Below are 26,568 nucleotides of genomic sequence, written 5' to 3' on the forward strand. Positions count from 1 at the left end.
AAGGCCATTAAACAACACAGGCCAGAAACACAGGGAGATATGCAGGGGCTAACAACTCGGCAAGTTTTGAAAATATTTTTATTTAATGGTTTTAAACTGTACAGTTAGGAAACTCAGTACAAAATGTAAAGCTGGGGCTTTTACATTCATACTGTTGTCAAAAAATGTCCAATTTAAAAATAAAGGTGTGACTTGAGCAGTTTTCAAGAATCTCAAACGGGACTTGGTGCTGCATTTTAACCCATAACAATCGTAATGTGATTAAACAGCACAAATGTTTGTTACATTTCAATAGTAAAAGCCCCTTTCCTCTACATCCACGCTTTGCTACCACCCAGTCTACCATACACCTGGTCATAAATTTTATTACCTCTGCATTTGATTCAGGTGTTGTGTTGAATGCCAATGAACAGTAGGGCCCACACTGAATAATTCTTTAGCTGTGTCCCTTCAACACTGTGAAAGGATTTCCACTAGCTGCTATTGAGAACTGGACTGGAGCAGAGCTGAGTGAGCCTTCTTAACTTTTCATGTCTTAATTCCAGTTATAACTAAATTAAATCTTTAATGTCAAAAACCTTAAAGGTGTCTTTCAAATTACCTCACCCCCAGTCAAGAGCCACCTGTGGGCTTCTAGAAAAATACTCCCAACCATAACATAAATAATCTTGAAACCATGTTCACAAAACATAATTTCTGAATGCCACAAGTGGCAGCTATGTAGCTATGAAAAAGGTTTTCATTTATTAATTTTCTATCTTTTGCTACTGATTGTCTGTGGCAGTAATGGTATTTTTCCCCAGCAGTATCAAAGCAAACAGGTTTTTAAAAAATCTAGTTGCTCTCCTAGTTTAAATATTGCAGAATGTGACCCATCACTACGTGGATTGCTATTCCAAGCTAAAGGAAAAAGCTGGTTTAATTTCCATCATTTAAAGTGCAAGTTAGCTTTCATTTTTGAATGGCACTCTCTTTTGTTGGGGGTTGTCTTAGTCAAAAGACACCAGCGGGTTAATGCTGAATTGTCTTTAGCTTTACCCTTTTTTTTTAATACGAATGCATTTCGTCTAAGACAGGCACAGCTCACTACTGAATTGGATCACTTGTGTCAGGCTGAAGGCTATGCTGGCTGATGGGAAGACAATGGGTCGAGCAAAAAAACCTACCGTTTCAGCAGAGTGGGAATGGAAAACACCAAAACTCCCCAGTCAGTCACAAGCCGTGCTGAAAGTAAAATTGCATTGCCGGTCTTGCGATCTTTAACCCAATTCATATCACTACAATTAGGTCTCAGCTTTCCGAAACATCTCTAAATTAAAAAGTAAACCTTTATTTGAAGAATGGATATTTACTCACACCCTAACAAAGTGCACTGTATTTCTGATGAACACTGTGATCCACACCTATTCTTGGTCTTTATTCTCAAAACACATCATAAAATAACTGCCTGTATAAGTACTTTTCAAATCATCAGTACTGGAAAATATTAATGCTCTCCAAAGAGGGGTCTGACTCTCACAAAAGGCTGAACAGGCAAAAGACGGCAATCGAGTGTTGCTGGGGTTAAAACGTTTAGTCTGAAAAGTCAGTTTGGGCTTAAAAACTGAGAACAAACCAAGTATACAAGCTCACGAGTAAGTGTTCTGAAACATACACAGTATACCTGCTAGCCTTTAAATGAGCTAATACTGGGTTCAGTGGTTCATCTCTATAGGCCAGACTTTTTCTGGTTTTGTTTGCTGCATATCAATGAACCAAAACACCCTCTCCATTGCAAACAATCCATTGGCACAGCCTTTGATAAAAAAAAAATAATAATCACAAGACAATACATTCATGTCCCTTTTGTTTGCAAATTAAGCCAGAACTGATCTAATGTGTTCCACTGACTTCAGTCATTGAAAGGGGCACCCAAGTGACCCTGGCCGATTGTCAGTCTTGATTGTGCTCGTTTTTAACATGAAAAGGAGCCCAGTGGGAACCCAATGAGAAAGCTACATCAGAATAATAAAAAAAATCAGGTATTGACAAAAGAATAAACCACATTTCCACTTCTTTCTAAAAATAACTAGATACACAAACAAATAATTTTTTTAACTATTCTACAACCCTAAAGCGGCAAAACCATCACCCAAATCGAAACCATAAGAGTATTCGATTTCTAACGTTCTTCAAGAGCTCATTTCAATCAGGGCTTATCCTACAGTGCCTCCATTATTACTGACGAAGTCATTTTAACCGAGGGATTGGGCCTAGTCCAGTGAGAACAAGTATGACCAACACTGGCTGCAATGAGATGGGGGGGGGGGAACACTCTTCATAAAACAAGATTAGCACACAATAAATACAGATATGCATAGTTAATACTGTGGTCACTTTTATTTGACTAGGTATGTGGCCATGGAAGAATATGTGAGCAGGAATGAACTAAAAAATGCATATAATCTTGTGTTTAATATTATATTGAATTATAAAATTGAATCACAAGAAGAACATACTCTCGCCTTGGACAATCGCATTTCATTTACCTGGAGGCAACATAAATAGTCTCCAAGTAATCACTTTTTAGTTTTGACACTCCTAAAGGGCAGCAAATCTACTTTTCTGTTGCATCATTTGTAACTGCCGGTTGGAAGGTGGATAGTGGAATATATGCATCAGTCAGTTTCCACTAATACTGACAGAGTGGTATGAAATGCCACAAAGCTAATATAAAAAAAAGTGATTTAGATGGCAAAAAATACAGGGAAGTAGTTCTAAAGTGTATTTTGACAATTGCATCTGTTACACACCCACAAACTTGCATGTTCCTGTACCGCTTTGAAAAATCTCTTGACTACAAAGTAATTTATTTTTTATCATGGCATTTTAAATGTTAAAAAACAGTCTTCCAACTAATATAATTATTTTTAATAAAAAATAATAATAATTTGGTTCTCACTCACAAAAATAAAGCAGTGCTTGGGTATCACATGTCAAAGGCTGTCCTCTAATACAATTAAATGCTGATGCTGATCTTGGATTTCTAAAAACTCTCATAATCCTCCCCTGGATAACTGATTTAAGTTTTCAGTGATGAAGGTACACACAAGGTGGTATATGGACAGTGGCTTATCAGTCACACATAAACCATTCTCAAAGTGAAGGGGAGAGAACCATTCATAGGGTGAATTTTGTAACTGTTTTTTTTATTTCCATGTAATGATTTCTCTGATGTCTGTGATAAAATATGATGTCTGTGAAAATCAATCTGTATTCAAAATGTGGAGGCCTGTATTCAGGACCTATACCTTGACAAAGCATCTGGAGCCTTAAGAAGTTACCGAGTAACCTAGTTCTCGGGTTAAGGAAATGGCTAAACACTTTTGAAAGGGGGTGAAAGAGTTTTTTCCCCAATATGGACTAAAAATGTATTCCCATACTCAATGTAACAAGTCAGGTCAAACCCAGTACCCAAAAAGAAACGGTCAAAATGCTTGGGTTTACTTTGCGTGCTAAATATCTAAGACCACAAGGTCTATTCCAGAGAGGCAACTGTGGTCCTGAGCATATACATTATATCCTAAATCTTTCTCTCTACCTCCTGTGCTTTTTTTATAGTTGTGGGTGTTCAGATTCCACTCGCACGTATAGGACAACAATATGAATAAAAGCAAATGACCATGGTGTGCGATACCGAAAGTTCCAGAAGACATACTTTGGAAAATGAAAATTAAAACAGCTCCACTCCAGTTTAAGTCAAAATACTACAAGAAACATATGAAAGCACTAAAAAAAAAAGAAAAGGGAAACCTGAACATAGCGGAAGTACGCTCCCTCCTTTCCACGGTTTCCAGCAGCCTGGAAACGGCAGCCTGCAGCGAGTCACATTTGCGATTCATGAAACTCCCCACCCCCACCCCGGCCTATTTTTTTTTGTACACCAGGGCCGCGGCCACGACCACCGCCACTATTGCAACCACCGCTGCGCCACCGTACAGAAACACCCGGATGTCCTCAGGCACAGAGGGGAGCGGCTCCTCCTGAGGAGGCACAGTCTCCGCCGCCGGGGGTGTCTCTCCCTTTGGAGGTGCCGGAGGAGGTACCACGGGCTCCAGGTGACACACCGGCACAGCGGCAGGGGGCTCCACGTCTGGCTCCCTCTCGACAGCAGACTTCTCCTCCCCGCCGGCAGGGGGAGCCGGCTCCGTGACGGGCTTGGCCTCTGCGACGGGCGCAGGCGGCTTCTCTGCTTGAGCCACGGGCTGGGGCTCAGCTGCTGCAGTCTGAGACGGCTCCGGTGCAGGGCTGGCAGGCTTCTCGCGCGGTGCGGGGGGGGCGGCTGGCTCCTCTGGCACAGGAAGAGCGGCGCCTTCCTCGCTTGCCGGAGAGGACAGCTCTTTCAGAACCCCCTCCTGAAGCCCCGGGACCTCCAGGATCTCGGCCAAGGAAACCGCCCCCTCGTCCTCCGCGATCTCCTCCTTCTCCACGTGCACGATGTCCGAGTTGGAGGAGTTGTTCTCGCTGCGCTCCTCAGCCCCACCGTTGCTGTCCAGGCTCTTGATGTCTTCAGGGTCCATGGTGACCTGCGCCCAGGACTCGGGCCCGAGGGAGACTGGCAAGCTCTCGGTGTGCCAGCTCTGGCTGGCAGACAGGGAGACAGGGAGGCTCTCGGCTTGCCAAGAGCTGGTGGCCACCAGGGACTCAGGGGGGCTGAGCTGACCAGAGTTGTCACTTGTCAGGATGTAGATGTCGTTGCTGTCTTCAGCAATGATGCCTTGGTCCTCCTCCTCTTCCAGGCTGAACACGGTGCCCTGCCAGGAGGAAAAAGACAGCCATACATCAATAAACCACCCCAAATCAAAGACTGCTTACAGTGCAAGAAGATGGATCTCAAGAGTATACATATATATTACTTGATCAATTGTGCTGATCCAGGTTCTATAAAATAACTTTGTGGGACTTGAGACAGCACAAAAATTTTCACTTTAAAAATAACCCCATGAATTTAAAAAAGAGTGAATCCAGCAAGTAACTGATTAATTGCCTACTGAGTGGTGTCCAAGTGCGTGCTAGGACAATTACAAAGAGCACCTCACAAGGAAGACGGAGGAACACGAAATAGGAATGTCCTAAAAATATTGGGCACATGAAAATGAGAACTTTAAAATGAAATGTAAACAAAAAGTTGCTTATTCCAGATAAGGTTCACAACATCCTGAAGCTGATGCCAGAAGCACTGGGTAGACTACACCTTGGATAGTTCACCCTCCCATCCAAAATCATGCACATTCACAAGGACAATTTAGAGACACAAGCTTGCCTTTAAGAAGTAGTAGGAAACTGAATTACCTGGAGTAAACCCACCTGGACACAAAGAGAACACGCAAACTTCACACAAGTCATCCCAAACGAAAATCAAACCAGGACCGAAAACATGTGACCACTAACCGTGTCCCAGTGCCAGCCATGGCATAAAATGTAGAACTTTTACTGATCTGCTGAAATCTGTATTTACCCCTTTGGTCTTAATTTGAAGAAAGCTTCACTAACACTTGCTCTAATGAATGAGTATTCAACATGTTAAGATACTACAGTTGAATAAGCACAGTTTAACAAACAGTATGTGTTGTTTTAGTGAAGAGAGTGAAAATGGGGGGAAGGGTTGTCTGGCATGACTGAAAGCTCAGCAAAGCAACTAGCGCCAGGATGTCAGTGCCTTCAAAAGAAAAACGTTTTAAAACTGACTGGCATCAAAACCCACTGCAATGACATGATTATGACAAGCAAAACAGATGTTTTGATGCTTTGGTGTTATTCCGACTTAGCACTTTCTAAATAAAGCACCTGTAGGAGGCAAAGTCCCCTCAGGCCGTCTTATCAACAGTTTCGTTTTAGCTAGTTGAAGAGGAAAGTGGTTGAACACCGTTTTAGCAGCACGGATTTCAAAGAAAGCTTTGGTGAAGTCGTTTACCATAGCAGTGGTATAGCTGCTAATTCAACCTAAACCTCTGGTACCTTGTTATGGGACCAATTGAGGGCATACTGACGTCAAGATTAACCACATGTGTATAAAAACAATTGTGTGTATGCATTAGAAATTTCTTTTCAAAGACTTCACATAAGGAAGATACATATGGTGGTTTTCAAGTATCGCTCCATCACTGCTGGCACTGAACCTAAACATGAACTTGAAGTTGAAGTTTTAGTACAAACACCGTTATGACTCATCTTACCACGCTGAGTACAACCACTTTTCAAACCAATACTATTACAATACAGGAATGCAAAAACCTGTCAGTACAGAGAATTGTGAATTTAAAAGATTCACCTTAATTATTTTTGGTGGGAAATAATATATCCATAAATTAAATGAGGTGTTTCAAGTCAAATCTACATAAAACAAAAGCAAAATGATTTTGCAAAAGGATGTGAAGAAGGCTTAGGAATGTTAATAAAAATTCAGTTTACTAAATGAACTACAATACTGTAATAGATGGATTTATTGCTTGCTTCCTAAAAAAAAGACTGAAATAAGTGACCTCTTAAATTATTCACCACTAGGATAATGTTTCATGCACATCTTTGTAGTGAGTAGAGATGCAGATAAGATTAGACACATAATACGTGTATCATCCAACACACCTTGATCTGTGACATGTAAGAAAATTAATAAAATTAAATCTGCACACTTGATCACATTATTGGGGGCTAGAATGGGTGTTCCATGATGGACTGACGTCCTGGGTATTCTCTTGTCACACAGCCTGTTCTGCCAGGAAATTCTCCAAGTTGTTCTTATCCCCTACAATGAATGAGCAGCTTGTGAAAATTAACAGATGAACATAATTCTAGTAAATGATGGAAACGGGAGTCTTTATGGCTCTTAATAACACATTTCGAAGGTGTAAGGGTGAGGTAGAAGACTTGGTGAGGTGTCTGGACGTATCGGAGAAACAACTGAGATTTTCAAGGAACGTGAATTTCATTGGAAAGTCTGCATACAAAACCATGGAGATCTCCACAGGCCCACCTCTATCCCTTCAATACCCTTTCCAAGAAAAGGTCTGAGGGTCAATGTGTAATGTGTATCAACTTCCAAATTAGATAGCACAGTCCTATATAAAGAGGCAGTAAAAATGTCTCATTTTAATTGCCCAAGAATGTGAGCTACAGAAAATACCAATTCATTTTGCTGAAAATATATAAGTTGTATTTGTAACAATGAAAAGATAAACCTCCTCCTCTAAACTACATCCCCTCACTGTGGCCTGGATATGCTGTGATTCTGAAATCCTAATTCCAGCCATCCTTTAAATTGTAATCTTTCCTGAACCTCCAGGATAAACTTTAACCAAAGGGAGAAACCCAAAAATTTCAGCTTTTAGAATACATTTGTAAAAACAGCTATAGGATTGGACCTATAGCTATATATGTTCACAGAATCTTTTGCCACGTTAGCAGTATTACTTAAATGCTTTGTTGCAGACTCCATGTGGGATCTGAGATTGTTTTTTCAGGAATGGATTCCTCCTCACCACTTTGCCTTACAAGCCAGCTTTGACTACATTTTCTCCCATCTCAGCCGCTGAACTGTTGTTCAAGTTGCTGCTGGCCATATGTTGAGGGGCACTGATCTAGGCAGTGTTTGGGTAGGTTGATACACCTTCCACTACTTAATGATCAATTTCATTGTGCTCAAAAGGATATTCAGTATCTCTGCAATGTTTTCTACCCTTTTCTTTGACTTTATCTGAGTGGTTCTGAAAGCTCCTTGCTCTTAAAGGCTTAATCTTTGTCAGTTTTTCAAGCAGAGAGCATACAGAACTCTGACAGAGGTACATTTATTCTGAAATCTAGTCACAGATTTCAGATTTGAAATCGAGTCACAGGTCACTCACCTAATTGTGTGATTTGTCAAACTAATTTTATGTACCCCAAGTAATTTAGGTTTGCCACTTTCTATTATTCTTTGCAGTTTTCACAAATATTAAAGTTCATTCAGCCATAAATGCTAAAATCTGAGTAGCTACATTTGGGATTAAAACAGTTAGATCACACCCTGTCAAATACACTGAAACGTTTCCAATTTGAGCAAACATCAATAGATATTACCTTTATGACATCTTTATAACTGAACACAAGATGTCATTACATCCAGCCTATTGATCTTCTGATAATATTATGTTTGGTTTTAAACAGTACATATCTGCTTGGTCCAGACCTTCCCCACACACGCCAGCTTGCAGTCTGTTAAACCTCAAACCTATCTGCACGCCAAGTCTCGGCTCCCAGCTTCTCCACTCCCTATCCACCCCACACAGACGCTCCATGCTTGTCACTGCTTATCATTTCATGTGCATGCAGGTCCAAAAGTTTCTGACTTTTAGTTTCTTTAATTTTTAAAATTATTTCAACCACCAATAACTTTTCAAATGGGCAACGCTTCAAATGAAATATTTCAAATATTTTGCATCGCAAAAAAGGTCAGCTGCACAGTAATGGAGGTTACAGGTACAGAAATGAAAAACCTGGAGGCCAGATTGCGATAAGAGTAAGAACTGTTATAAGAATATTCTTATTTGGCTGTTGTCCATCTCTCTTGTTCTACATCCAAGGCAAAGAACAGCTCATTCGAGCTTTGAACGGGATACAAAGAACAATACAAGACAGACCAACGTTCACAAAGACCTGCCTTGTGTCTGCTGTTTAATAATTAAAATCTGTTTCTTTTAATTTACCAAAGCTGTGAGAAATTCACCTTATCTAAAGGTGAAAGTCCAATCTTGGCAATGGACAGACCTGATTCATATACAACAGTTTGCCTACTCACACACTACTTGCAGTGCATCAAGGCAGCCTTGATTCCACTTATGTCTTTGTGGAAAAAAAACAAAATAAAACATATGTCTGCCATAGAAAAAAGTCAGTCATGAACTAAGAATATTCAGCATATTAAGAAATCTGTATGCAAGTGTGCTGGGAAAACAAAGACAAAACTAAAAAAGGGTAGTTTTTATCATAATGATTTCTCTCAGTTTCACAGGCTCAATCAAAAAAAGCGAGAACTGGCCCTTTTCCTGTTGTGCACTGGCGCACTCCAGTGGTCAAAGAGAGGAAGGCAAAAGTGTCTTGATTTCTCATTTAACAAAAGCTAAATTGTTCTGGATTTCTGACTTCTTATTCACAATTCAAGGTTATGATTTCACAAAGATTTTATGTTTAAATGAATAGACAATAGCATACAACAACCATTAGACAGTAGTCTAATGGAGTTCTTGCCTGACGTTTTACATAAATATATTGAACCTCACAGACAACTCTGGTATTTCTTATAACTACATTTACCTTTATGTATACTTAAAATGAATATTTTATTTATCCGCAGCAAATAAGAGAATTGGCCGTAATATTTTTTTAAAAATTCCCCCTCTAGATACCATTTTTTCTTACTGGATGTGAAAACAATACTAAGAGAAATAGCTAAACATTTTACAGCCTTTCTACAACATAGAATGTTTAGAAATGTTTAGAATAGTAGAATGTTTTGCAGTTTGTCACATGAACAAAATGCTCTTAAAACTTCCAGCTGTCATCCAGGACATCCATCCATTGTAGCTTTTTTCCCCCACAGGCCATCAGGATGCAAATAATGAATGTAAAGACATTTTATCACAATGATCTCTGTTGGGTAGAGCTTCCTTAAATGCAGTACTTTCTTAAATACCTAATGATCCAATTATTATTTATTTCAATTCAACTTCGTCATTATACTCACTCATTTTAGTAATAATATTTTGTAGTATAGGGCAGAGTTTGTATAATGCACATGCACACTGTTACTTCCATAATTATTTTATGATGCGCCTGCTGTTTTTGTTAAATACAGTCTGTGTTGTATGTTTCACCATTTGTTGCTTAAATTGCCTCCTTTGGGGTTGAATTATGATAAATTGAATTGAATAGAACTGAACCTCAACAGACACATTCCAAAACACCTGGACACAGGAAAATAGAAAACAGAAGGTTTCTGATAGAATACCCTGGAGCTTTGTTTTTAGTATTGGTCAAACAACTGCAGGCTACAAGCTCTGTACTGTCGTCATCATTATTACAACATTTACCCATTTTTACATACAATTTTTGTACCAGTAAAAAAATTTTTATACATTGTTTACTGGAGCTATCTGAATCTTGGTCAAGTAGTACTTCAGAGTAAAGTACCTATGTTTTTTCTCATAGTGCAAAGAAAGGACATTAGAAAGTTACAGCCTTGTTCTTCGTAATGCAGAAACATTCCCTGAAATCAAGTAATGGGAAACGCCTCCTGAATTTACATACTGATTCATTTGCCTGGAACAGTGGTGCATACAGTTTTGCCAGTGATATGCAACAGACTGTATAATTTATTTTAAATGACCTTCTTGTATTATTTTAACCAACCTACTAATACTTTTTGACAGATGTATTTCCTGTGCGACTGCTTCTTGCAATAAATTCTTTGTTTTGCTTCACAAAATTATAAAAGCATGGCAGACATTCACACAAGGCAGTGACTCCTACTGCTGGCGTTGGAGCCCTTCATGATTTAAATGAATCAATTATGGGCTAACTCTCCCGTTTCCAAGCCTTAAATCATTGAGGAGTTTAAGATCCCTATAAAACCAAGAATGCTGGGATTCTGCAAGACACAGAAGAATAATCACAAAAGTACAGTTGCAGACCCAATGTACTTCTGCTGACAGTAGGACAGTGCACGTTTAAGGGCCTGATGGTACTTAGGCTTAAGGTCAAGTGAGAAAAACTTTTAATATTAAAGTTTTTAAATGCAACAATCATACAGTGAGAAAACTCTGGTTTTGATTGAGAACACAGCTACTTCCTGGTATTTTTTTCCACATTGGAAGTTTCAAGGTGATGTAGCTGTACTTATTCTGAATGGAAATTTGCTAACAGAAACATAATATATTCCAATGCCACATTTCTACCAACAAACTAACAACATGGAACTGGAATTAAAAAACTACCCTGGCTTTTATATTTTATTGCACGTGTCTCAACAACACAAAATGTGTTTATGTTCTTCTTAGTAGTAGAACTCTGTGCAATGCTATGATATAGTGACTTATTTAACAAGGCTTTACCTTGACTCATTTAATTCTATATAATTCAGTGATAAGATAAGGACATAACTTGCAGGGTTTTGACATGCAGTTTCATTGGCCCATTTGGTTTGGTCTAAATCAATGTGAGCAGGTTGAGGAAGGACATCGGGGCTACTGAAGACGGGAGGCAATGTAAACTAAGAGTGTAAATAAGCGATGAAGCACACCAGTTAGAGATAATAAAAACATTTCAGCAGGATGGCTGCAGTGTTACTTTTTTTTTTAACCATCACGACATCTGCAATTTCCCCACAAACAGCAGACCTGGACATCTGCCATTTGCCAGAACTATCCATTGGCCTGTTTGACCATGATGTCGGTTAAGGGGCTCGGCTTGGCAAGTTTCAAACACATTCCAAAGCCCACTTACAAACAATACACTATTCAATCAAGCCCAGACAAATCTGGGGAGGGCATATCCCACATGCCGCCCATACCAATGGCCAACTTCACAATCTATGAGAAGAAAGGAAAGAATTAGTGAAGCCTGAAGGGGCAACATGCATTTCTAAGGTGTTTGGGCAGATCAAGGGGTAGAAAGACAGAGCCCAGAGCTGACTGCTCCTCCAGCTCAGACAGCAGACACCAACCCCGAGCTGCATTAGGAACTGACAGGCAGATTCCATTTCCTCCCTGCTTACAGGCATTCAGACAAATTAATCCCGGCAGAGGCACCAAGCACAGGCTTGTGCAAGAACAGATTTAAACAATTCCAAGGCTGAAATACATTAAGGCAGAAAAAAGTGTATTTACTGTGATCACTAGAATGTCACTCTTTTAACCCCATGTGTCAAATCAACATGGATGATTAGGATCATGTGGGCTTTAGTGCCACCATATCACAAATCTCTTCTAATTGCAAGAGCACTACCTGCAGCCAGATCTCATTACATGTTACAAGCTTAGCCCTGGTCAGTGCTGGGATGGGATGCGAGACCTCTTAGTAAACCTAAAGGTGCTACCACAAGTGGTATTGGTAGACCAGTAGGTAGAAGTCTTCAATCTGGACTGCTAAACCCATGACACAGTAATGGTGACTGGGATCACTGTACTGGAGGAAGTATAATCCTTCTAATGAGACTCTGATCTCCTGGTTGCTTGTGCATTAGTTTTCCCTTTTATTCGAGCACTATTTGCAAAAGAAGGGGGTTAAACTCCAGCACCATGATTAAATTCCACTCTGGGTTTATGCAATCTGGTCTTCCTTTGTAGCTCATCTGGAGACCTTAATTCAGTTGGTGAAGCCACTGCTCACTACTGTAATGGAGAAATGGGTTAAACCATGGTGGATTCTGTACATCAGCAGTTTGACAGCGTTTAGAATTTTTTATATACAATTAACTATTTATATGATTAGGCTGTGATAAGCTCTTTCTTCATGATATGGTAACAAGCAATTAAAAAAAAAAATCAGACCTCCTTTCCTGTTTTATGCTTAGCTCCAGTATATAGGACACAGCAACATCTATACCCCAGTTGCCCCTTTCCTACTGATAAAAGACAGTTGAGTGCCAATCAAACTTGTGCAGAGCAGGAAGAAATCAGAACAGATATCCATTCAAAGGAAACGTAAGACGGGTTATAAAGAAAGGACGCACATCTAACTCATTGAGTTGCGAAGTAGCTAAGTGATTTAAGGACCAGCCATTTCTGAAAGAAACCGGGGTATTTGCCCCAACAACACAGCTGGACAGCTCATTTCAGACACCCCCTACCGAAGCAAGCTACTCCCATCTCAACCTTAAATCCACTTCCATGTAGTTTTTCACTTGTGCCCGCGGGTATTTCTTGGTGAGTCTTTTCACACAACATCCAATTTTCAGAAAACAACACAATGAAAATGTATATTGCTTCTTGAGACAGGAAGCTGCTTTTAGACAACTGAAACATAGAAAACGTCAATGCACATGAAAACCAAACATTTGCCAAGCATTGCCAAAGAGTCTTAGTAGAAGTAATTTTAGAATTTAGGAACTGAAAGTCCATTGGTATTAGTGCTTTATAGGAGGGGAGTCCAATCCTGGTCCAGGAGGGCTAGTGTATAGTGCCTAGATATAGCATATATAGTGCCTATACATTTCATTTGAATACATTTCGCTCTTAATGAGCTAAATTAGTCAGCTGCTGTACTCATTTAACAGCTTCTTATGGATGCTCAGGTGCTGCTGCTTTAAACAGACTTGCAGTAGAAAACCCAGGCTCTCCAGAACCTGGTTTGGACACCTCTGCTCTAAGGGAATATTCAATATTCAGGGAAAAGACTTACATCTAATGAGAAAAAGAAGAAAACAAACAGAGGTGAACACTTTTCAAGGTATAATACGCGCATTGTTGATCTAGGAACTGTACTATAGGGAATTGCGCCAACATGACAGTACATTCCCCACTACAGAAAAACTTTACATCTTCTAAAAGTACAGTTTTAATAACATATAAAGTGCATCCCAAAGCTATCTCCACTTTACTTAACCAACTTATTAGTCTTTATAAGAAGCAATTTTAAAAATATCTGTGTTTATACCTTGTATACCTTTATACCTTGTGTAAAAAATGTGTTTATACCTTGAGTCTTACCAGCATTGTTAGTTTCTGACTACAGACATTACACTACTGTAATATGGTAAAACATCACTTGGGAATGGCCAGGACAGCTCAAAAAAAACATCTGAGAAACATCTACACAAAAGGTTGTAGAATCCAATCTGCACATCAAAGGATTAAATATCCACTAGGCTTTCCCTTCTTCATTTAAGCTGATTTGAGTGGTGTTTTCATCCTCTGCAGGCCACTGCACCAGAGGCCAGTGAGCCCAGGATCAACCCCAGAAATCTGGTGATTCTGAAATAGCTGAATTCTTATAGCCAGACCACTGAATCTAGGCTGTGGCAGTTGGTTGCATTATAAATAATTTGCACTCCTTCTATAAATCCCACTGCTGTGGTTTATCCCATGCACATCACTGGCCCTGAGATCATGTGTAAAATTGCAGCTGTACCATCTCACTCCCAAAGGACACAGTCAGTCACAGACACTGAAAAAATACAGTCACTTCTAGAGATGAGGCAACGACAAGATCGTCACGCATGCTTCCATAACTGAAACATGCCTTTGTCAGTGGTGTAACGATTATGGAGGTGACTGCCAAGCCCAGTGCATTAGGTTTGATTACATTTCAGAGCTTGTTACTGGAAAAAGCCTTGCAGAAAGATCAAGACCATGCAGACAAAACAGAAATGAAATTGTAATTTCTTTTACACTAAACTATCCCTGTGATAATAGTGCAACTTACCTAGCCTGTTGAATTTGCAGAAAAGAAGCAGAGGTGACTGTAAAAATCCTTCAGTTGTGATCCAGGTTTCACGTAGCTGAGATACTTTACCAGCAAAGACTGCAAATACAATTCTACTGCACAGTTCTACGGCACCCCAGTCTGAGCTCCTGCATTTTGGGTGCCAAGGTGGAGAAGCTGAGCTCCCAGCTGTCTAACTTCTCTGTGCTGAAATAGGTTGGATCTAACGCATACCACAGCAACAAATTTCAGTGTTTTACAGCCTGTTTGTTCTGCCTTTCTGGCACGCGAAGCTGTTTCTCAGCACTTATTCAGTCCTCTCCTGTGCTTGGGGCAAGAAGTGAAAATTCCAAAAGCAAAGGTAGACCAACAAAACAACTGCTCTTTCCTTTCAAACAAGTGGTTCTAACTGGGTGCTTCTCAAGGGAGGGTGGCACCAGACTGACAATTAACACGCAGGAGAACAATGATAAAATAAGAAGTCACCTTCTTTAACAAGAGTCACCTTTGAGCGTTCCTCATGTTTTACAGCCTAGAAGCACGCGAGACAGGTGAAGCACACTAACGACTCTGCCCTCCAGCACAGCTCTCTGAAACAGCAACTGCTTAATACTGCATATAAAAAAGCACCAGTCTCCAGCACGCATTATTCAGGATCTTCTAAGTGTTCATTCACACTTGCCATGTCTATCTGGTAAAATGGCTATGGAATGTAAATGCTAAGGATTGTAAAAATCTTATAAATAACTACAGTACTCAATCATTTAATCTGTGTTTAATTTTTCCTTAATGTTAAAAAACTCGGGGAGGAAGCTGTAGTAAAAACACTTTGCATTAGCAAGTTGTCTGCCAATCTCCCAGATGTACTCATGACATCACACCCAGGCTTGACCGGGGCAATGAAAAGTTACAAGGGCAAATCTTGCAGTCAAATATCAGTCATGATATCAAATTTGTCTAAAAAGAGGAACTTGGGTGTGAGGGAATTTTCAAGAAAAATGCCCTGTTCTGCCAAATGTTTTTTTGTTGCAATTAAACATTTTACAGAAGGTTGAAGCATCTAGAATTCTGAAACAAACCACTTGATGAAGAGAGTAATCTCTAACGGAATGACTGCAGCATCGGTGCCAATTTATGCAAAAAACAATGTTTTAATTACTTCACATTTAAGATCGAATGGGGGATATATATAACTGCAACTCACGGTCAAGGTGTCAGCCTGCATGTGAGCAGAAGGAGTCATAAGTGACTCAGAGCTTCCAGAAAAACATCAGTGGCTGGCCTTGCCAACCCACCAAGGACACTGGGCAAAGGTGCCAGTAGCAATGCAAGTTCCCATTAAAAGGGAGAGAATGTGGTGGATTGACACAAACCTTCTCACAATTTTAACATGCCAAGACAGTACCTATTGCCACTAGGCACGTTACGAACAGCAGTAACGCAAGGTGGTATCACTATATTTTCAGAATCCTTCTGCCCCTTAAGAATCATCATATAGGATTTAATTTTACAAAAGATAACTAAAAGGTACTGCTTGTTTGAATTAAACTATATACAAAACCATTAAAACAATGCTGAGCTGTCAAGAGCATAAAAATAATATATAATATTAAGTGTTAAACGACAACATAGTTCCCTCTCAGACATCTTAAATATATGCATATACCTAATACATTACAACACTTTAATCAGTGACTGTAAATTTGCACAAAAATGTATTTTGCAGTTATTTTGCACAAAACAAATTTGTTTTCTCTAAGGGTATAGGCTCTCACCAAACAGCTGGTTTGTTACAGAGTTGAGGACCACTAGGAATCATACAGACAGGAAAAAAATTCCAGAGCACTGAAGGTGTGTGCACACTCCATTAATATACTGAAAGATACAAGTGGACGAGGAAACAGTTACTTTAAGCTAAATACCTTTCAATAAAAATGACACACACATACTGTAATCTTAAAATGGAACAATGACAGGCAGAATGAACAATGCCATTTGGGAAAAAAACATTTTAGTCTTTAAGATTTTTTTTTTTTACAGAACAGATATAAAATACCCTAATTATACATGTCAAGATATGTAAGTATGAGTACAATACATACCTAAGCTCATATCTCACTAATTTGTATTTCTGGAGTGATAACCTGTAAAAAAGCAGGATACTGTAACGAAATTAAGGACTGTCTTTACTTACAGTAGTCTGCTGCAATGATGGGATTGCATCTCACTGTGAAGCATGTCTTCTGAGGATCAGACTCACATGGGGTTAATTCAAGCAAGAAAAAAAGAAGCTGAAATGGTATATCTTCACCATCGAGATCTCGGACACAGACCTTTTGCTTCTTTGAAAGATTATTCACAATCAAAGGATTTCAAGAAATGGCTTAAATTTCCGGTGCTTTTTTTGTTCTTTTCATCTTCTAATCCTCATTGCAAAACATGTCCCAGATCTAAAACATATTCTTTTCTTGGATATCTAAGGGTAAAAAAAAAAAGAGTATTCTATCTATGGACAGAATACAGCAAGATCCACCAGATCTTATATCATATTATTTTAGAATCACTAATATTATGTTATGCCTATCCAATTTGGAATAATAAATTGTGTTTCATATCTCAGCAGCCGTGAACCCCCGTGACTATAGATACTATACTACATGACTGCAAGCACCAATGAGGCTATTTGCATTTGCAAGGAGAGCCCTTTCCAATTAATTCCACCCTCACATCAACAGCATTCAGCCAATTGTTTGCCACTACTTGGGGAACCCTGACCACTGTTAACTAGTGACATGACATGTGCTTCAACCGTGATCACAGAGGTCAACCTGCAACCAGGCTCATCAAGTACAATGCACCTGTGAAAGTGATGTCACTCCCATTTGAAAAGAAGTGACCAGCCATGTAATGAGTTAGCGTACTTTCAAACTGAACTGTTCCAAAGGTTTGTGAAAGGTGCAAAGGTCTGGAACAAGAAAGGCAAAAAAACTTAATTTGAGCTCCAGACAATGTTGTGTCAGTCACACAGGATGAGCCCTAAATCCTGGAAGTTGCCAGTTCTGATCCAGCTGTGTGTCACATCATGCCCATCAGGCTATTTAGTATTGCCACTTGTATTGGAATATCATTTGCACTACATCTTATTAAACTATAAAGAACTCAATTACTTAGCTATTTACAGGGAACCAGATACTCCCCACTTACTGTATGTCCATTTGTTTTTTTAAGAACTGTTCATTTATAAACCAACTTTGTTATCTTAGTTTAAATTAACTGGCAAAGATGGGTGTTTAAAATGGTACAGTGAAGTGGAGGTTAACATTGCTGACTCACAGCTCTTTGATCCCAATTCTGGCCTAAGTCACTTTCTGTGTGGGGTTTGCATGTCCACCCTGTGGCAGCCTGTCTTTATGCTAGGTGCTTTGTCATCTCTAAACTGTCCCCTGAATCAGTGTGAGTGCTTCTTACATGGAACAACCAGGCACATAATGTAAACATTCAAATTTGGCAAAATCTATTTGTGCTATTTGTGTTCTATTTTAATGTTGTAAAGCTAGAATTCAAGGTTCACTGCTCTAGATGAATGTGATTGTACTGTATTAGGACCACATAATACTGCTGGAGGTTCTCTGACTAGGCCCTACCCTGTGATGAATTCATACCCACCTAAGATGACATGCCATGATTCACATGACAAAAAAAAAATCAAGGGCACAAGAGTACTTTGTACTTTAAAGGCAGTGCTTCTGATGCCATTAACATTCTTTCAACCACTTTGCTCATGTTTAAAATTTAAACCCAGTTCAATGGAAAAAAACAAAAGAGCATTGTTCATTGTGCATTGATTTTAACAGATGCAAACAGATAGATTCAAGAACAATAAAAAATGAAAATACATTAATTTCACTGCTCAAGGCCTGTTCTGTTTTTAAAATGTCTCCCACTCACTGCTTCACTATAACGATGTCTCTTGACATTTCACAACCAGTGTTAATTTGAAGCAGTTAAAATGATACGATTCCACTAATTTTTAACACTTGTGATCAGAGTAAATTACGTCCCTTTCTTAAAGATTTTTCTTAAATGCCAGTCATTCATGTGATGTGAGGACCTAAAACTCAGATGTGGCAAAACATTGTTCTTCAAAACCCAAATTTGATCCTTTTTTCAAAACATTACAAGCAGACATCCCCTGTGGCGATAATGCAAGTACAATACAACGTTATGCACAAGACCTGAGAAATACTATTTTTACTCTACAGGGCATACAGCTCCAGGGCCACTGACACATCAAAAAAAAGAATCTGTTATAAGGAAAATGCAAACTAGCTCTCAGCTGCTCCAAAAGGAATCAATGGACAACAATTTACAATGCTCCTCCCTGCCATAAGTGTCATGAAGTACTGCGTGATGGGCAATTAGAAACATTCAACGCTAACAGACATGAAGCAGAAAACGAACAGGTCCTACCTGGCTTCCTTGTCCCAGCCCTTCTGAGAGAGACAGACCGAGGGCTCTCGTCAGATAGCAATGCCAGTGCCGATATGAAGAGAGAGAGAGCGAGCGAGCGCGAGTGCTGTGCCGAGCAGGGGCAGCTACATTGTTTATGCTAAGGACACAGCTGCAGGGTCCAGTCTGTGAACAGGCTGCCGCCAGATTGCTCTAGTTGCAGCAGTGAACCGGTTTTTTTTTTCTATTCTTGTCCAACCCTGACATAACACAGGGACGAAATGAGGTTGCTGTTTTGTTGAGGCTTCTCCTGTGAGCTTGCGAGGAATGCGAGCAGGCAGTGCTGTAAAACCCACCTCCTGCTCCTCCACGGCTCATAATCAAAGGCTGCTTTCTTCCTCCAAAATTTCTGATTGATGTTACCAGGTTTAAGGTCTGCACACAGTTTATTTCACAGTTTACAGGCCAGAAAGTGGACTCCACCTATTAAATTAGCTAAGGAAACAAACTTTAAATTTACCTTAAGAACCAACAAAAATTATTAAAGTTTAATAACAATAATGATGGTGTTAATCTGCAAGAACTGCGGTATATAACCATTTTGGATGTATTCCTACAAACGTAAATGCTTAAACTAGTATTAGCAAATATGTCTTTGCAAAGCTCACACATATCGTATCTATCCATCCATTTTCTTACTGCTTCTTCCAATTCAGTGTCATGGGAGAGAGGGAGCCAATCCCAGCAGGCAACAGGCGAATGGCAGGAGAGATGCCGATACATCACAGTGTCGAGACAGACACTAACATGCATGTACTCACACCCAGGGCCAATTCTCCTAGAAGCCAATTAACCCACCAGTATGTTTTGGGCCTGTGGGAGGAAACTGGAGAACCTGAAGGACACCCACACGAACGCATGGAGAACATACAAACTCCACACAGATCAGATACAGAACAAAAATATTCGTATGACAATAGTGTCAAATTTAAAGTAAAGACACCACTATAGCTTCTTTTACCAAGGAAAGAGAAAGCTGGTGGCGATTAACCCATTCAGCAAGATTCTGTATCCGTTTAACTGCTCTGCCTGCTTGGACTGTAAAGAGTTAACTACCACTCCTCTGTCTAATAGCACAGAAGATCCTGCTCTTCTAATCTGATGGGTGGGACTATTTATTGAAATGAATGATGAAAAACAAGCAGACATAAGCTTGCAGAATGAAATCGCAAATCCCTAGTCACATGGCACTGCCTGTCTGGATACAATTTCGGTCAGAGAAGACATAACAAAAAAACATCTATTTGCATATGTCAAAGAAAATCAACGTCAGAAAATGAACCGTTTGAGAAGATCCGCCTTACACCACCTAGTTTGGGGATAGACTTTGGGCTGCTGTAACACTTACTATGAATAAGTAGATTCCTGAGAAGATAAGATCACTTTATTGGCCATATACAATTTCTTGTATTAGGAATTTGTCTTTTCGTATACTTTTCGCTTGCTCTCCATGAGACCCACAGACAAGGAGAGAAGCTTGGGGTCAGAGCGCAGGGCCATTTATATGGCGCCCCTGGAGCAGCTGGGGTTACGGGCCTTGCTCAGGGGCCCAACGGAGTAGGATTCCTCTGGTGGCCGCAGGATACAAACCGGCAACCATCCAGCCACAGACACAGATCCTTAGCCACAGAGCCATCGCACCGCCTCGAATAATGCATGGGTGTATGGAAATACACGGTAAAACATGGACAGTAGAGAGCTAAAGTTACCAGCACTGGGAATGTAGAACCTTAGCACTCCTCCTTTATTACAATCTCCTTAATTATGAAGATGCTACATGATTGCGAAGAATTAGTTCAAGGGATCCCACATTGGTCTACACAGAAGAGGGGGCCTGCTTCATCTGTCACTGAAGTGCAGCTCTTTCTTGGGTGACTTGTAGTAGCCATAATGCTTCAGCCTTAATGCCCACAAAAGAGTTGATCAGGTACAAAAATGAGAATCCGCTTCACCAGTTCAATTAAGGATGACCTTTAGGATAAGCAGATTGTGGAAACCCAGAGTTTAGTGAGGAGATCTGGCTTAACACCCCTACTATTACGAACGGTGCCATTGCATCTTTAACAACTGAGTAGTCAAGACCTGATTTAACATTTCATCAAGAAGACTAGCTTCCCACAGTCTGTCAAACTAGGTCTCTGCATATTAATATTATTCTATGGCTATAGCAACATCAGTCAAGTACCCGCAACTACAATGCACAGGTCTTGGTTTAGTGATCCATCTTTATACTAGATATCAGCTTGTTGATGCATTATAGGAATTCCTAACACTAACATTTTCCAATCCAAGGATTCTCATTGTCCATTCCACTGTTTTATTCAAATCTAAGTCCACAAATGGATAAATAACTCCCAAATTGTAATTTTAAAACAAAAGTCCTCCCAATGTTGTTATTTGAGAGGGGTTATTTGAAATTACTGTCCTGTTAAGGTGGCCTACGAGATATTTTTACTTGCAGAAATGAATCTACCAGTTTTACCCAGATTTCCTTAAATGGAAGTTCAGGAGGGATGACCATAACCAAATTCTCCTTCACCTCTGATACACTAACTTGTAATCCCAACCCCACCTTCCACTTTGTAGCTGCTTCTGGGATGATTCCTCAATCTGCAAAATATCGCATTATTTCCCTGTTCTATGGCCAAGTGGTTAGCCCTCAGACAAAGCCTCTTATTCCTGACTCCTCGATGCATTTAGAAATGTTCAATTCTCATCGGAGGCTGGTGTCCGTCATGAAAAAACAGTTTAGCTATTCTGTTATTGTAAGCGCCATTACGAATAATTGTATCTATAACCTCTTCTGTTTTTGTCAACCTGCTTAAGCTAAACAACTCGTATACATTCATATTCTGCTCCAAATAAAAGCTTCTGTGACACCAATAGCACAATATATCAATATACCACTAAATCTAATCCAGTTGTTAATTTGAGAAAAACCACCATACAATCAATGAGTCACTTCATGATGCTGCCCTCACAACTACCACCATTTTGTAATTTGAATGTACTGTATACAAGAATAGTCTAGAACTTAATCAGCAGGAAAGAGTCCATGTACCCAACTGTGAAAAAACAAGATTAAAACCAACCCATCTGACTATTTTTCTTATTTCTATTTAAGTAAATAAATACTTTTTCCCTAGAGAAGAGAACTTAAAAGTCATACATCATAATGGTTGTAGAGAAAACAGCTTTCATTACATAGACCTTGAAAGAAAGAAAATGAATTTGGATGAAAGTAGTTTGGACATAGTCTAGATAAACAATCCGTAGAATTATATCAAGGTTTGCTCCCTTCTGCAGACATGAAGAAAATATTCCGCAGCCTTCACATCATTCAAGATAAGAAAACACTGAGTGTAAGAGACAAACATAAAAACTGCATTGTGATGCCACCTAGTGATATCTAAATTAAAGAGCACATTTAAAAGTCATGCCAACTTTCATCATGATTCTTTAGAATTTTAACACTATACATTGGCAACAACTATCTGTAAAAGAAAGTGATTTTTTTGTACAAGTGCTGCTAATCGTAAGCCATATTATCAACAACAGCAGGAAATTACAAGTTCAGTACAGAAAGAAAATACATGGATAAGGTTGAAATAACGCACAGGGCTGAATTTAAGCTGCCATTTATGCAGAGCAAGAATTGCAACTGTTTCAATACATTTATAGGTCACCTTTAAATAAATGTCCCTTGCCACTGGATAAGAAAGTGATCTGTTAGATCAATCTAGTTAGATATCACCTTGAATTGAAGCATCACCACCCCGCTGTCCTCCAGGAACATGGACAGACACGAGTGACTTCATTCAGTAAGGTGTATTTTTTCTTCGTTAAGGCTTTAAGCCAGGTTTTGGGGGAGCCTCCCCCACAGGTTGACAGAATGACTCCTGGAGTGTGTTACGAGTTTAGAGCCTAATGATTTGAGCCTGACTTATAATAACCAAGTCTGCTATGACACTCCAAGAGCTGGCAGGCTGTCCCTGCCACTTCCTGCAAAAGGCATCACTCCTCAGCTCACCCATCCGCCCTGCTGGATGATGTAATCGGCTGCGGTCTCCTCCAGGTACTGCACCCCCAGCTGCAGCAGCAGGTCCAGAGGCCGCTCCCCCTGCCTCGTCAGCTCCCTCATCACATCCTGCAGCAGCACCAGCGGCACCAGCACCTGGGGACCCACAAAGACACAGAATTATTATAATTAACTCCTTACACTTCTGTAGCATTTCTTCGGACACTCCACTCAAAGTGCTTTACAGGTAATGGGGACTCCCCTCCACCACCACCACCAATGTGCAGCCCGACCTGGATGATGCGACGGTAGCCATAGTGCGCCAGAATGCTCACCACACATCAGCTGTTAGTGGGGAGGAGAACAGAGTAATGAACCCAGTTCATAGGTGAAGATTATAAGGAGTACACCAGGGTTACACCCCTACTCTTTTTGAGAATCGCCCTGGGATTTTTAATGACCACTGAGAGTCAGGACCTCGGTTTTATATCTCATTCTAAGTACAGCACCTTTTAACAGTACAATGTCCCTGTCACTATACTGGGGCATTAGGACCCACACAGAACGCAGGGTGAGCGCCACATACTGGGCCCACTAACACCTCTTCCAGCAGCAACCTTAGTTTTTCCCAGGAGGTCTCCATCCAGGTACTGGCCAGGCTCTCACCTGCTTAGCTTCAGTGGGTTGCCAGTTGTGAGTTGCAGGGTGATATGGCTGCTGACTGATATTCCTCATGGGAAGACTTAACTTATAAAATGTCTACATAGTTTTCATTATTATGAAATCATAGAACCAGCAAATAACTGGGTGTTCGGCTGTTTAAAAAAATGTGTCTGGCTCAGTGAATCACAGAGTCTTCATGCTTCATAAATAGAAAATTAATTTCTGAGCTAATGATATTCAATTAATCTGGCATAACTTTCAAAAAAGTGCTTGGCTGAGCACACTCCTGAAGACACAGTTTGGTTTCTAATTCAGTAAACTGAGATTCATTTTACTATGAGGCAAATAATGAATATATTTTTAATACATTTCTTAAATCCTATAAAATGTATGGATTGCCTGCTAAACCACTGTTGAAGCTGGTAAATTAATTGAACTCAGTCTGGTATTGTGATTTGTAAAAACGTGGTATGAAACCACCAGCACCTGGATCTCAAATGAAAGTGACAACTAGTACAGTAGGTGTTTCTGACTGCTTTGACTGAGCAACTGTGCATTACGTATAAGAAAAGAGATTCTGAAAGTAGTCTATATCTGAAATATTGTAGATTATGATAGGAGAAATTATCCCTAAGATAATATCCCTATTATTATCCCTAAGATAATATCAGTATACCCTGATCTAAAGCATCTGACCTCGATCTTCTGTATCTAATGTCTGTGCTTTAATTAAGAAATTTGATGAGAAGAAATGAAACACTTTCTGAGCAACCACATACTCATTGCGATCATTATTTACTGATGTATATTTATGTAACTGCGCAGCCATTCATCACCAGCATAGCCACTGTGGCAATGGTAGTTCAAACCAGAAAGAATGTTTGTCCTGAGAGGTTTACTGCTACTATATTGATGTACTGTATAAAGTAAAGCAGGTTCCAGGTGGCCAGAAAGAGCGATCAAAAGCAGATTCCCAATACTGTCTGACTATAATGACCATGTACACACGTGTGAACAAGAATCAGCAGAGTCTAATTCAATGTGCGGTGGCATTCCTCCCACTCCCAGCCCAACATCCAGCTCTCAGAATGGCTGGAGAAACAGTGCTTCAAGAAAACAGTGAGCATCTGATATTTCTGATGATTTAACCGGATGTTCATCTAATCGCTGATTAATCTGTCTTTAACTAAATGTGCAGGTTGTCGACTGGACTGTGGTTGAAGCTGATGATGTAAATTAACATGGAAACCATGGAAAAGTTCGATATATTGGGATAGTGATTAAATGCCAATGTACAGTAGGGTCTTAGAAGGTTAATTTTTTAAGTAATATGTTGAATTGGGAAGCACTCTAGTCTTCATGATGGAATTTAATGTTGTTAGTGATCACCATGTGATCATCATTTGTTTCTACAAACATTTTCTAAACTCAGATGAAGTGCCAGTTTATTCATTTATTGATTTTCGGCCATTTGATCAGAATGCACTAGGAATATGCAACCTATATTCTTAACAGTACTATCAGAAAATAATGATGCTTTCCACTTATTCTCCATAATTTAATCATAAACAAGCACTACCTATAATTTGTGGCCTGTATAATAAAGAGCCTGTGTTTCTTTTCCTTTGTCTTAACAGAGCACCAATGCCGTCAGATTGAGCCACAATGTACTCTACAAGGAAAAAAACTCAGAAATACTTGAAACCAGTAACCATCTCTCTTTGTCTTTTTTTCTAAACATATTTTCATTAATAAAGCCCAGTGTGAAATGTCTTGCTTTTGATGCTTTTTTTCATGTCTGCCACATTGAAGGCTTGACTCTCATGTTTGTCACAAGTATGGCTCTATCCTAGGACACTGGAAGGCCTTAAACTGATTCTTATCGAGTGGCTACTTAGACCTGACCTGTTATTTCTGGAAAATAACAATATTATTGAACTCCTATATATATATATGACATACTCGAATTTTAAAGACTTTTGAATTTTCAAATTGCTCATAATATGATGCTGTATTTAGGCTTCTTTTAATACATTGTACACTCATTTTACAAATGAAAATAATGATACTTGTAAATAGTAAGGTATTCATTACGTAATGGTAATATTATTATTATTAATAATAATAAACGATTTCCTTTTATAATTCCTTACATTCCTTTATATAGCGTTTTTCTGGACACTCCACTCAAAGCGCTTTACAGGTAACAGTGACTCTCCTCCGCCACCACCAATGTGCAGCCCCACCTGGATGATGTACACTCACCACACATCAGCTATCAGTGGGGAGGCGAACAGAGTGACGAAGCCAGCTCATATAAGAAGGCCATGATTGGTAAGGGCCAATGGGAAATTTGGCTAGGACAACGGGGTAAAATAAAGGACAACGGGGTAACACCCCTACTCTTTTCGAGGAACACCCTGGGATTTTTAATGACCACAGAGAGTCAGGACCTCGGTTTTACGTCTCATCCAAAGAACAGCTCCTTTTAACTGTATGGTGTCCCCGTCACTATACTGGGGCATTAGTTTTTCCCAGGAGGTCTCCCATCCAGGTACTGACCAGGCTCACAGCAGCTTAACTTTAGTGGGTTGACAATTGTGAGTTGCAGGGTGATATGGCTACTGGCTAGAAGGGGCAGAACACCATTCCTCACACCACTGGAACAGCTGCTCACAGAGTCCGGCTGGCAAAACGCCACACAGAATCAAGCACGGATACTGCTGGAAACTGAAACATCTCTCCTGCAACCTTGATGCCATAATTAAATGATGTAGTTATATTTAGGCGGTCATGAGACCTTTGGCAATACAAAATCCAAATTAAATATTTGTGTAGGTGAACCTCAAGGCGTTTAAAAATAAGTGGATTATATAATCACGCTATCAAACTGTAAGTATCACAGCAGAATACACCTGGGTATTGAAAAGTCTCCAACCTGAAAA

The 26,568-nt window shown here is 39.8% G+C and overlaps 1 protein-coding gene across 4 annotated transcripts in view; it reads right to left on the reverse strand.

The window, feature by feature from the left end:
- Positions 1–62: 62 nt before the first annotated feature.
- bcl2l13 (BCL2 like 13) overlaps positions 63–26,568 on the reverse strand; it is a 41,691-nt gene continuing 15,185 nt past the window's right edge. For all 4 annotated transcript variants that reach the window (XM_088923981.1, XM_088923984.1, XM_088923982.1 and 1 more), the window contains 2 exons: positions 22,973–23,116; positions 63–4,793 (listed from right to left, as the gene is read on the reverse strand). In XM_088923981.1, the coding sequence (XP_088780107.1) occupies positions 3,906–4,793; positions 22,973–23,116 (1,032 nt within the window). In that variant the 3' untranslated portion in view covers positions 63–3,905. The remainder of the gene's footprint in view (positions 4,794–22,972; positions 23,117–26,568) is intronic.

Source organism: Atractosteus spatula, chromosome 8 (genome assembly GCF_055471065.1).
Source record: "Atractosteus spatula isolate fAtrSpa1 chromosome 8, fAtrSpa1.hap1, whole genome shotgun sequence".
In the NCBI taxonomy this organism is placed as follows: Eukaryota; Metazoa; Chordata; class Actinopteri; order Semionotiformes; family Lepisosteidae; genus Atractosteus; species Atractosteus spatula.